The 12,763-nt window shown below is 38.1% G+C and overlaps 1 protein-coding gene across 5 annotated transcripts in view; it reads right to left on the reverse strand.

Moving 5' to 3' along the window:
* The window catches only part of RASGEF1B (RasGEF domain family member 1B), a 634,161-nt gene that overhangs the window by 10,455 nt on the left and 610,943 nt on the right, over positions 1–12,763 (reverse strand). For 4 of the 5 annotated variants that reach the window (XM_037739153.1, XM_017530206.2, XM_017530207.2 and 1 more), the window contains 6 exons: positions 9,749–9,964; positions 9,190–9,264; positions 7,733–7,828; positions 7,516–7,618; positions 4,329–4,408; positions 2,876–2,971 (listed from right to left, as the gene is read on the reverse strand). In XM_037739153.1, the coding sequence (XP_037595081.1) occupies positions 2,876–2,971; positions 4,329–4,408; positions 7,516–7,618; positions 7,733–7,828; positions 9,190–9,264; positions 9,749–9,964 (666 nt within the window). The remainder of the gene's footprint in view (positions 1–2,875; positions 2,972–4,328; positions 4,409–7,515; positions 7,619–7,732; positions 7,829–9,189; positions 9,265–9,748; positions 9,965–12,763) is intronic. The other variant, XM_017530209.2, reaches the window with a different exon arrangement.

Consider the following 12,763-nt stretch of genomic DNA (forward strand, 5'->3'; position numbering starts at 1 on the left):
TAGTAGAGACGGGGTTTCACCATGTTGACCAGGATGGTCTCGATCTCTTGACCTCGTGATCCACCCGCCTCGGCCTCCCAAAGTGCTGGGATTACAGGCTTGAGCCACCGCGCCCGGCCTTTCAAAATATTCTTAATTCAGAAACCCAGCTACTATACCATAGGGGTTTTACCAGTTCCACACCTAGAAATGAATGCTGATAAACAGGACCAAGTTAGTTCACAGGAGCAGAATTGGAATGGCAAGAGGATAGAAAGCCATGTAATCATATGAGGAACGGTTAAAAATCTGGAGACAAAAGTACCCACAAAAAAACCCCCAGCTATTTAAAGAACATTTAAGGGCTGCTGTGTGGAAGACACACTTGATTTGTTCTATATTAGGTACCCAGAGGTATGCCACACAACTTGAGATTTAAAAGAATACCAAAGATTCTATTACTCTAGTTATGTAGCCAGCAACCCTGTAAAATAGTAAATTGCTTTGGAATAAAGTAAGTCCTCCCTTAGCTTGAAAGAGAAAAAAGAAGCTCAATTTTCTTGAATAAAAGATGGATTTAACTAGAAATGCTTTCATTCTTAGTCTTTGAGACTAACTGTAAAAAGAGATGGCATTTTTAAAAAATAGCTGTGATTTTTTTTTTTTTTAAATTTTACTACATGTACAAGAACGTGCAGGTTTGTTACACAGGTATACATGTGTATACATGGTGGTTTGCTGGACCTATCAACCCGTCATCTAGGTTTTAAGCCCCATATGCATTATTAGGTATTTATCCTAATGCTTTCCCTCCCCTTTCCCCCCGCCTCCTACTGGCCCCAATTATGTGCTGTTCCCCTCCCTGTGTCCATGTGTTCTCACTGTTCAACTCCCACTTATAAGTGAGAACATGTGGTGTTTGGTTTTCTGTTCCTGTGCTAGTTTGCTGAGGATGATGGTGTCTAGTTTCATCCATGTTCCTGCAAAGGACATGATCTCATTCTATTTTATGGCTGCATAGTATTCCATGGAATATATATGTACCACATTTTCTTTATCCAGTCTATCATTGATGGGCATTTCGGCTGGTTCCATGTGTTTGCTATTGTAAATACTGCTGCAATAAACATATATGGGCATGCGTCTTTATAGCAGAATAATTTATATTCCTTTGGGTAGACACCCAGTAATGAGATTGCTGGGTCAAATAGTATCTCTAAATCTAGATCGTTGAGGAATAGCCACACTGTCTTCCACAATTATATAAATTATGTTGAACTTATTTACATTCCCACCAACAGTGTAAAAGTATTCCTATTTCTCCACAGCCTCACCAGCATCTATTGTTTCTTGACTTTTCAATAATCGAATGGTTGTGATTTCATTTGTTTTATGAACTACAGAGGAAAATTTATATGTTCGTGTAGAACCTGTTTAAAACAAAACTAAACTAAAGCAGATGCAATTTATTAAATGATGTAAAGGGTAAATACTTGGGACTTTTTCTAGAAAAAAGAACTTGGAATTCCACAACTGAGATATTTTGGAGGGGTTGCACTTCAGAATTTCTTTGGCCAACGTTGCAGCTCCCCACTCACAGATATGATTCCACAGCCTCCTCACTAAGGCAGAGCCCACCAAGCCCTCACTGAAGCCCATGCAGACAGAGCCTTGCCCGCCCTGCATCATGGAGAAGGGGAATGAGGCCACGTACAGCCCCTTCAGTGGACTTACTTATCAGTGTGCTGCAATCCTCCCACATGTGCTCATTGTCTGAAGCTTTAAAGACCTCTTATTAGATTTTTTTCTCAATCTAATCACAAAAGTACTGGGATTGGGCAAGTAAAACTTAAAAGGTGGCAAACGCTATAAGGCTACAGTAAGACTATCACCTCTGCTTCATACCCTGTCTGATCCTGTGTCTTTATTTAAAGAAAAAAAGTTGAAGTATTTACAATATCCCTCAAACATTATTAGAACCGCTATTTCAGATCTGATTGAAAACAGATTTATTGAAAGTGGGGGTTTTGTGTTTATTTTTCTTTTAGATCATTGAGGCTGAAGCTTTTTCAGGGGAAGTGATTGGGAAGCCGTGAAATATTTTTTACCTCATTTTCTTTTATTTGTGGAAGATATAGTTTAAGTTAAAAGATGGACGGAATCTAAACCAAAAATAACCTCCATCAAGCAACCTTCATTAACCCAGTTACCATAACCAAGTATTCACTTCTCAAATAACATGACTGCCAAATGTTGAAACAGCTTATCCTTCCTCTGTAAGGAAATCTGACAACAAAATATGCCAAGAAACGACCCTCAGAATCAAGAATATGGTAGACGCAAGATGGCACTAACTTGTTTAAGAGTAGGATAGAGTGAGAAAGGACCATTAATTTCTCAGACATTACCCCTGTACTTTTTCTGCTACCCCCATAATCCAATTAGTAACTGCAAGCCTAATGCTATAGCAACTAACCTACTTTCTGAAAATAAATGACTTAACCATGGGAGGTAAGCTAATTCTTTTAAGAGAAAAGGTTACATTAAGTCAGCTACCTTGCAGAGCTTAAATGTCTATTTTCCATTAAACCAAATTACTCTCTAATGCTATTAGTCATCTTCACATATGACTTAATGTATTGCTTGAAACACAATTAAGAGGCACTACAGAATAATTATTTAAGTAATGTAATAATAACACAGCAATAGCCAGTCTAACAAACTTTCTGGTAGCATTCTCCTTCTCTGTGTGGCAAGTGTTATCATATCTAGAGTATACATGTCTCTCTCTTAAATCTCAACAAGTAAAAAACCTTCCTTCAGTATAGTTCACACAGCATTTCAGCATAAAACACAGCAACTCTACCATAAGAAAGACACTACCTTAAGTGCATACCTTTTCTCTGCTACTATGAGCAGTTAAAGACCTTTGGGCTGCTCCACGAAGAGCTGTTCGATAATTATAGAAATTGCTTGAAGGGTCCATCTGATGCTATAGATAGAAGAGAGAAGAATATTAACTTATTTACTTATTGTAAACTTCTGTATCACACATTTAGCTATATACAAAATAAGTTAGGAAATTCAGTAGGAATATGATTTATCCTTCTCATACACACAAATGCAAATGACACACATTATACAAGTGTTTTCTTTCCTGAGTTTTGGTGTAATTACGCAAGCTGATGTCAGCTTCATTCATGTTAAACCTAAGCCGCATTCTTTCTAGGCTAATTGTTGAGCTTAGACGTAAAACTAATAAGAGTCAAACATCAGCATCAGAAACATTTCCTGGTTGCATCTGAAGGTCAATGGGCCTGTTGATGGTTAGCCATGTATAGTGACCCAACCCTCTGTAGTGACAAATCATACACAAAAAATCAAGGCACACAGTTTTGCAAGAAGAAAAATAAATGTATTAGGTAGTATGAATAGATCATATATAATATATGTAATTATAATTTCCAATTTGGGAGGAAATTTGGGAAAGAACACTTCCTTATTATCTCTAAAGCTGGTGATTCAAAGCACTGACACACCAAAGTAGTGCTGAGATGAACGTGATTCAAATACACAAACTCTTGTACACAATTTTGTTTCCTTCTTTTGAGACAGGGTCTCACTTTGTCACCCAGGCTGTAGTGCAGTGGTGTGATCTTGGCTCACTGCAGCTTCCACCTTCCAGGCTCAAGTAATTCTCCTGCCTCAGCCCTGCAAGTAGCTGGAACTACAGGCATACGCCACCATGCCTGACTAATTTGTTTGTATTTTTCATAGAGATGGGGTTTTGCCATGTTGCCCAGGCTGGTCTTGAACTCCTGAACTCAGGTGATCCTCCTGCCTCAGTTTCCCAAAGTGCTAGGACTACAGGCGTACGCCACTGCACCTGGCCCAAAATTCTTACTATCCTCAGAATTATAAGGGAAGGGCTTTTTTTCACAGGTCAGCTAAATTTGCTGAAAGGATGATGAATAAATGTTACTACGGGGATAAGGAACTCTTGAAGATAATGAAGCTAAGAGGCTCACAGTGTGGTAAAACTCTCAACTGCTCAAGACCAAAATTCCATTCTGGCATTTAAGGTGATGTGAGTGACAGGTCACTATTTCCCCAATTAACCTGCAGATGTCAATTAACCTTCAGAATGGACATCTCTACCTATAAAACAACTAGTACAAAACCTGATTTATTTTCTTCTCCAATTCTACCCACTTTCCTTTCCCTGGGTCTGTAAGGATAGATAGGCTTTTTCCTCTGTTGTAGTGTCTGATGAAGAGGCAAGACACATAAAAGAATCCCACTTTCCAAGTGTAAAGTGTTACTTACAGAAAAACATCAGCTTTACATACCTCAAGAATGTCAAATTTTGCAGTCTTCACTTTGGCCCAAGTTTTTTTTAGTCGAGAAACTGGGCTCATATTCATACCAGCTTCCCATTTGAAATGGAGGGGGAGAAAAAAGGAAAATTAAAAGAGACAAATAAGAAAAACCTTAAACATATACTTCTAAAAAGTATTCATTACTAAGTGAGAATTCTAAAATTAGTAAATAACAAACTCCAATTTTATAACTTTTTTTTTTTTTTTTTTGCAATTCTCCCTGAGTCGAGAAACAGCATAAATGCTATCATTTACTCTGTACAGAGGTGAACAGACTTTCTCTATAAAGGGAAAGATAGTAAGCATTTTAGGCTTTGCAGTCCATATGGTCTATGTCATCGCTACAAGACACTATCACTGTGGTGCAAAAACAGCCACAATCCAGTTATGTAGATAACTATATAAACAAATGGTTATGGTTGTGTTCCGATGAAACTTTATGTGCAGTGAAATCTGAATTAATCTTACAGTCACATTAGAAATATTAATACTATTCTTTTAATTTTTTTTGATCATTTAAAAAGATAAAAAGCAATCTTAGCTCACTGGCCATAAAGAAATCAGTGGTGGGCCATATTTGACCCACAGGTTGTAGTTTGCTGACCCTTGACCTAGAAACTAATGAGTCAACCATGCTTTGCGTATATTATCTCATATATCCCCTTAACATTCCTACAAGAATATGCCAAAGTTCCAGGGAGTAAGAAATTTTCCCAAGGATATCCAGTTAACAGGTAACAGAGATGGAAGCTCACACGGAGCTAACACCATAATCCACGCTCATTCCAACACGCCATGCTGCCTCTCCTGAATGATACTTTATGTACTATAACTATTCAGAAAAATATTATAGGGGCTGTTGTACAGAAAAGGAACCCACACTAGCCTAAATGAGTACATATACTAATTCCATGCCACCCAACATTCATATTTTAAGGACCAGAACTGGGAGATTTCTTCCTAACTGAGGTAAAATTTACATACAAAAAAACATACAGATCTTAAACACATAATTGGATGAATTTTGACTAATGTATAAGGCCGTGTATCATTACTCCAATCAAGGTACAGCAGCACATTTCATCATTCCAGAAAGCTCATTTGGACCCTCTTCTGATCAAGCTCCACACCTCCCCACCACCACAGAAATCAGTGGCTGCCTAAAACCACCGATTCTTTTTGCCTATCCTAGAACTTCGGATCAATGAAATCATACCGTACCTACTCTTGTGTCTGGCTTATTTTGCACAACATGATTCTGAAATTCATCCATGTTACTTATATGTATCAATTGTTCATTTTTATTGCTGAACAGTATTTCATTATATTAATATGCCACAATTTATTTAGCCATTCATTTGTAAACGGGCATTTGGATTGTTTTCAATTTTGGGCAATTATGAATAAAGCTCGGTTCTGTTACAAATCTTCCTGTGGACATGTGTTTGCATTTTTATGGAGTAAATAGGTGTGTGCAATATTACATTACGGGTAGAAATATTTAACATTGTAAGAAACCACTGAACAGTTTTCCAAAGTAGTAGTACCATTTTATACTCCTGCCAGTAATGTATAATAAAAGCCCCACTTGTTCCACATCTTCAACACTACTTGGTGTAACCAATTTATAAAATTTCCTTCATTCTAGCATGTGAAATGATGTTAATATTTTGCTTTAATTTGTATTTCTCTGATGACTAATGATGTGGAACCCCATTTCAGATACTCATTAGCCATTATTTACAGTATCTTCTTGCACGGCATATCTGTTTCAGTCTTTTGCCCTTTTTTTTTTCCACTGGGTTATTCGTCTTTTTATTGATTTGCAGGATTCTTTGTAGATTCTGGATACAAGTTATGTGTCAGCTCTATGTATTACAAGTATTTTCTCCGATGCTATCGCTTGCCTTGACATTTTCTTACTAGTATAAGAGGGAAATTAAGTAATGTATTATCTAGACTGTGGGCCTTTCAGTCTCTGATTCAGATAATCTTTCCGCTTGCTATTTTCATGAAGCTAGTCAGATAAATAATGAGAAAATGAGCTGAGACTTGGCCAGTATTTTTATGGGGGGGAGAGAAAAGGAAAATGATATATATAAAAAAATAGAAAAATAAATTTAGGTCAAGATTCTTGAATTAAATTTGGTAGACTCTCTAGCTTCAAATTGATCCTCCAAAAAGACCTCAACTCCCTTCTTTTTTTAGACTGACTCTCACTCTGTCGCCAGGCTGGAGTACAGTGGCACAATCTTGGCTCACTGCAACCTCAGACTCCCTAGTTCCAAGTGATTCTCCTGCCTCAGTCTCCTGAGTAGCTGGGATTACAGGCACATACCACCATGCCCATCTAATTTTTGTATTTTTAGTAGAGACAGGGTTTCACCATGTTGGCCAGGATAAAGTGATCTGCCCGTCTTGGCCTCCCAAAGTGCTGGGATTACAGGCATGAGACACCATGCCCGGCCTATTCTTGTATTCCAATGTATACTGGGCACCTACAATTTGTAAGATGGCCATATAATTGATCATACAAACTAGGACACTTTTTAATGAAAGCGCTATTATCAATAATTATGGCAAGACAACAGGTATAAATTGGGACAACCAAGACATATTGTTATAACACATCTTGTATTTACAGAATGAAAGGAAAGAAACATGGCCTCTGATTTAAAACCTCCACGACAAAGAGGGGTGAGTTTGTATACCAGAGTATAAGGTCTGTGGGTGATAAGGACTAGAAGGCTGAACAGCTAGAAAATGTGCCAGTTTCTTAGCCCACCCCCTTGTCCAAGGAATCAGATAATTTTGTCTTGGATCATTATTTCTATAATACTTGATATGCAAGATGCCCAAATACTTCTTAAAACTATTTGTTTAGACAAATATCTTACCTATAAGCCTTTGTAGATGATGAATATTTAGCTGAGGTTAAGTTAACTTAAAACATTCCAATAATTCTTGCATACTTAATAAAGATTATACAAATACTTGTACCCCCTTGACTATTTAAAGCATTTTGGACATTCTGAAATAACTCAGTATTAAAAACTACAGTCTGTATTAACAAAACCATATTATTTGCAAATTTTCCACGGGTCATTTTACAGGATCTATAAAGATAAAGGACATGTATCCTCCACAAAATACTCACAGATTATCGCCATCAAGGAATTGAAGTTGCCAATGTTAAAACACTCCCGAGCTACATCAATGAAATACTCAATCATTCTTGCTCGGTGCTTTTTCTTAACGGGCTATGCAGAAAAAGACAATAGAGGGCAGTTACCCAGTACGAAGGCCCAACAGTTCTAAAGTAAGTATGAAAATATAATACTAAGAGCTAGGAGACAGAAAACTCATTTCCTCACCATGCAGATTTCTGTAGCAACCAAGTAGCTGAGGCGGTTAAACCATTCCACGTAAGCTTCTAAGTTTCGTGTTTTCTTCCGTTCACTGTAGCAACTCTTTACAGAAAACAAAGTAAACAGATGAGTTAGAGAAAAAAAGAATGCATTAGGCTCTCATTTTGTAAAACACAAACCTTTATTCTCAGTTTATAGGTTAGGAAAGCTTTTTAGAACAAGAGAAGGAGAAAGACAACCACTAGCACTCTTCAATATCCTTACAGAAATATCGAAGTCATTTAGGATAGTCCAGTGAAACACCTGAGGTCTAGAAATATACTCTGATGCATTTACAAAAGTGTCCTTACCTCCCTTCCCAAGAAACTAAGTTAGTCTGGATTGTGTCTTCAGAAACACAATTCAGAGGAAGAGTTCTGGCTGCATTACAAAACAATCTTGACCCAGTCAATAGAGTGCAAATACCAACTGCTATTAACACAGCAAAAAGTGGCTAAGAGTACAGAGCAGAAAGCTTTCTCTTAAAATTAAGCATAGGACAAAATTTTAGGACATGATGTCGCAACAAACTAAATATCTTCCAAGTACATAAACAGAAGTCTACACCATTATGGTCTTTAGCAGGGGGAGTAACACATTGTTCAAAGGCAAAAAAGTTAATCTCAACTTGAAGTTCAAGGGCAGCTTGAAGAGGCTAATTACAGCCCTCTTTCCTTTCTTCCAAAAGAAACAAACAAAAAGTCCACTAGCTTTCTACTGCAAAACAAATTCTTCACTTCCTGTATTGGGAGAAACTATTCTAAGGTTGGAAAACAGCTGTTGCTCCTATTCCCAGAAGGGGGCTTTCATCCGCGGGTGTTGGAGTCTTTGCCTAACAATTCAAAATGCTTCCAGGTCACTGGTAGAAAAACATTCTTATATGTATACATTAATTTGACAGTCCATGCACAGCATTATTTTCTTTAATAGTGGGCTGCACCTAGGCAATAATCTCATGAGAGATTCACCTTAAAACAAGAGGCAAAGCAGTCAAGCCCCTTGCTCAGCAAGCTGGATGTGCATCCTGTCTTTCCTGCACCTGCTATTGTTGAATCATGGGCAGGACCTTCTCTCTTATTTTCTTTCTGGCTTCATCTGCTAAAACCATTATGCTTTCATCTCCTACTTTAATCACTACAAATGCCTGCATCTACTTGCTGTAAAGGTCTTATTAAATTTCCCAATAAGGAGGAAGAAGAGGCTACAAGTCAGTGACGGGGCAATATTATAAAGGAGCTTGGAGATCTCACTCAAGAAAACCGTAATGAATCAGACATGGCTGATGGAAAAAATAAATAAATAAACTTCCTGATTTTGAAATCTACAACAAAATATACTTCTAACTTCTGTCCCTTATACCCACTATCACAGACTGAGAAATTCCATTTCTGGTTTCAGGGCTGACCTTTGGGTAGACTGATTACCTTGTCATTATCTAAAGGGTCCTTCTGCACGAACGCCTGAACAAATTCTTCTGGCCCAATATAATTGAGCCTCTCCTGAAACACAAATGCAGTAGGTCAACAGTATTAAAGAAAATGAAAAGGACTGTCAACTCCCTCTATGACTTTTGGTACCTTTCCCATTTTTTAATGAAGATTATAAAATAAGCCTTTAACCCTGAATACTTTCATCACCTTCAAGATCTGAGCAGAGGCAATTTTCTGCTTGGGTCAGTGTTCCACAAAATAGTGAAAGACTGAGTGGGTTTTGGAAAAACTGATTAGAGGCAGAAGGTTAAGGAGATCAATAAACTCTTTGCTCTTCAGCCTTCTTTAGTGTTTATTTACAAGTGAATTCCCAGAATATCAGAAGCCTTCATATTCAAATCCATAAACAAAGTATGTTTCGGCTATCTCATATGGTTTCCCACTTGGATTTTTCCAACCTCTCCTGTGACATTACTGCTGACAAATATATTGTCTGGTTGCCAAAGCAAAGCACATTTGTGGTTGTAAAGGGCAAGGATAATAACAGCCTTACCAGCTCTATATGAGTCAGCTGCTGGGCCAACGTGTAAGGGTCGTTGCAGATGGTAATGATATCCCTTTGTATGGACTGTGGCTTGGTCTTGAGAACTGTGAGCCGATCTGTGGATGTGGAGCTGATTTTTGCCAGGACTTCTTCGTACTGGCTAAGAGTAGCAAGTTTGCGGATCAGACACTGCATCATCTGCTGGGCATTCTTTCTGTATGTCTGCTAGGGAATAAGCAAAGAATTACATCTGTGCTCTGCATGTCTGGTTTTGCCACTATGCAAACTCAGAGACTATGTCCTCAGATGATTGTACCTGGACGTTGGAGAATAAATTTGGTTAAAGGCAGTTACAGGAAGATTCAGCTGGCTCTAACAGTTTAAGATACATACATAAGGCATCTGTTCAAACCTGTAAGGTTTATTTCTTCTTTGGGGTTGCCACTGAGAGTACAATTCAGGTTGGGCCACGAAAACACTACAGTGACAATTTAGATTACCCCTTGAGGGAATCCAGTATGATGAGTACTAACTATAACTAAATATCCTCTGTTCCAGCAAAGAAATACACCTATCAGTTTACTTCTGGTGGGTTGGAATATACTGTTCACAAGTCAATGCATCCTTCTCCTAACACTTTTTCTTTAGGGCCACCCTCTTGATTTCTCTAGTCCTATCATCCCCAATCTCATCAGTCTGGCTACCTAACAAAAACACACCATTACATTCCACTCATCCTTCAAACCACCTTCTTGACTTACACATAAAACATAGATTACCAGGAGGGAGAGGTAGATATTCATTTTTGGTATTTGACCTCTACTTGGCTCATATTCATTTCTTTTGTATTCATGACTATTAATGTTTACAACCAAATTCTTCCACATGGCAATTCTCCCTGTAACACTATTCTCAGGGGCCACCTTGTTTGCCACTTCATAATGCTATAGCCACATTCTTAAGAGAAACTGGTTTAAGAAAGCATTGCATATAGTTTAGATAACTGTCGACCTCCTGGTTCTTAAATTTGTTAAATCAAGAAATGACTTCACAGTCCATCAATCCCAGGGCACAGTTATCATGATATAAGTTGCAGAGTCCATTTATTCTTCCTTTTCTAGCCAAAAATTGCCAAAACAATATGCTTCTAGGTAAATGATGATGCCTGTGTCAGAAAAAGGCACACAGGCTGATTCAATGCTAACAGGGTCCTTAGGTTAAATCTCCAAAGGAGGATGGCCCCAGTAAACCTAGAAATGTAGAAAGGCCTATGTTTATAACTCCATTGCCTTTAACAAAAATACCACAATATCATTGGCTGAGATTAATTATCTGAAAATTAAGCGGGATTTACCTGCAAGTATAAGAGCTATAGTTTGTTGTTGTTGTTGTTGTTGTTTTATAGAGGCAATTTTATCAGAGCATATTACAAAAACCCTAATGAAAAGATACTTGCTTATGAGAATGACAACATATCTGGAAATGGTTAATTCTCTCATAGTCGAGGCATAAAAACCATACACAGCCTTCTTTTCCTTCTCTTCTCCTTTTGTTAGAGTACATTCTGCTGAGTTCTTTCAACTGGTCCATTAGATGACCTCTATTTTTCTCTACAGTGATGGACAACACTAAAATCACTACTGAAACACCTGCGTATTTAAAAATAGAACCATCAAACATCCTACCTTCCATATAGCATTAAGGTTATCAGCTAAGAAAATTCTATTTGGCAGTATGTTTGTCACTCAAGGGAAATGTCTCTTTTTTGGAATTCAAAGCTGTTCAAGGCTAAGTTGAGGGTTATCTTAAATCTCTCATTCCTATTTCCCTCTCCTCTTTTACTTTTATAAACTTGAGTTACATTAAAAATCTAAGGCCAGGTACAGTGGCTCAGATCTGTAATCCCAGCACTTTTGGAGGCTGAGGCAGGGGGATCTCTTGAGCCCAGGTGGTTGAGACAACATAGTGAGACCCTGTCTCTACAAAAATTTATTTACATATTGATTGGTTGATTGATTGAGACAGAGTCTTGCTGTGTCACCCTGGCTGGAATGCAGTGGTGCAATCTTGGCTCACTGCAACCTCTGCCTTCTGGGTTCAAGCGATTTTCGTGCCTCAGCCTCCTGAGTACCTAGATTACAAGTGTGTGCCACCACACCCAGCTAATTTTTATTGCTGTTGTTGTTGAGACGGGGTTTTGCCTTGTTGGCCAGGATGGTCTCAGACTCCTGACTTCAAGTGATTGCCCACCTTGGTCTCCCAAGATGCTGGGATTACAAGTGTGAGGCACCATGTTCAGCCACTACAAAAATTTAAAAATTAGTTGGGTACCTGCAGTCCCAGTTACTTGGGGGAGACTGAGGTGGGAGGATCGCTTGAGCCAGGGAGGCTGAGGCTACAGCGAGCCCTGATTGTGCCACAGCACTCCAGCCTGGGTAACAAAGTGAGAACCTGTCTCAAAAAACAAAACAAACAAATCTACCAACTTAAAATGTTTTTTTCAGTCCATTGTCCCAAATGCCATAAAAATGCCTACATGAGAGTTAGATACTACTTGCAATAATTATGCAAATATTTCACAGTGTATTATACAGAATGGTTAATAAACAACTTCTCCGAGATACTTTAGTTACTGCATGTGCTATCCAGGATAGAATTGCTTCTCAGCCATTTGGCTAAGATCAAGTGCAGAGTAGAAAATACTTGTTACAAAGTTGAAGTTTCACAGTCAGTAAAGCCTGTTTAAAAGAGCAACCCACAACTATATGTTACTACTTTACTAAACATAGTTTGATATGAAGAAGGGACTTATCTTCTATGCTAAGTCTTTCTCAGAAAATGCCTGAGATTTCTGTATAAACAAATTTAACTTGTGTCCAATAGAATAGTTTTTAAAAAGAAAAAGAAACATGGCCCAATCACATACTGGACTACTGTGCAGCAGCTGAAAGAAAATACAGCTACCTGCACTGGTGTGGAAAAATTTCCAAGACATACCACTGAGACAGCAAGCAGGATCAAGAA

This window comes from Cebus imitator, unplaced genomic scaffold (genome assembly GCF_001604975.1).
Source record: "Cebus imitator isolate Cc_AM_T3 unplaced genomic scaffold, Cebus_imitator-1.0 Scaffold64, whole genome shotgun sequence".
NCBI lineage: Eukaryota > Metazoa > Chordata > Mammalia > Primates > Cebidae > Cebus > Cebus imitator.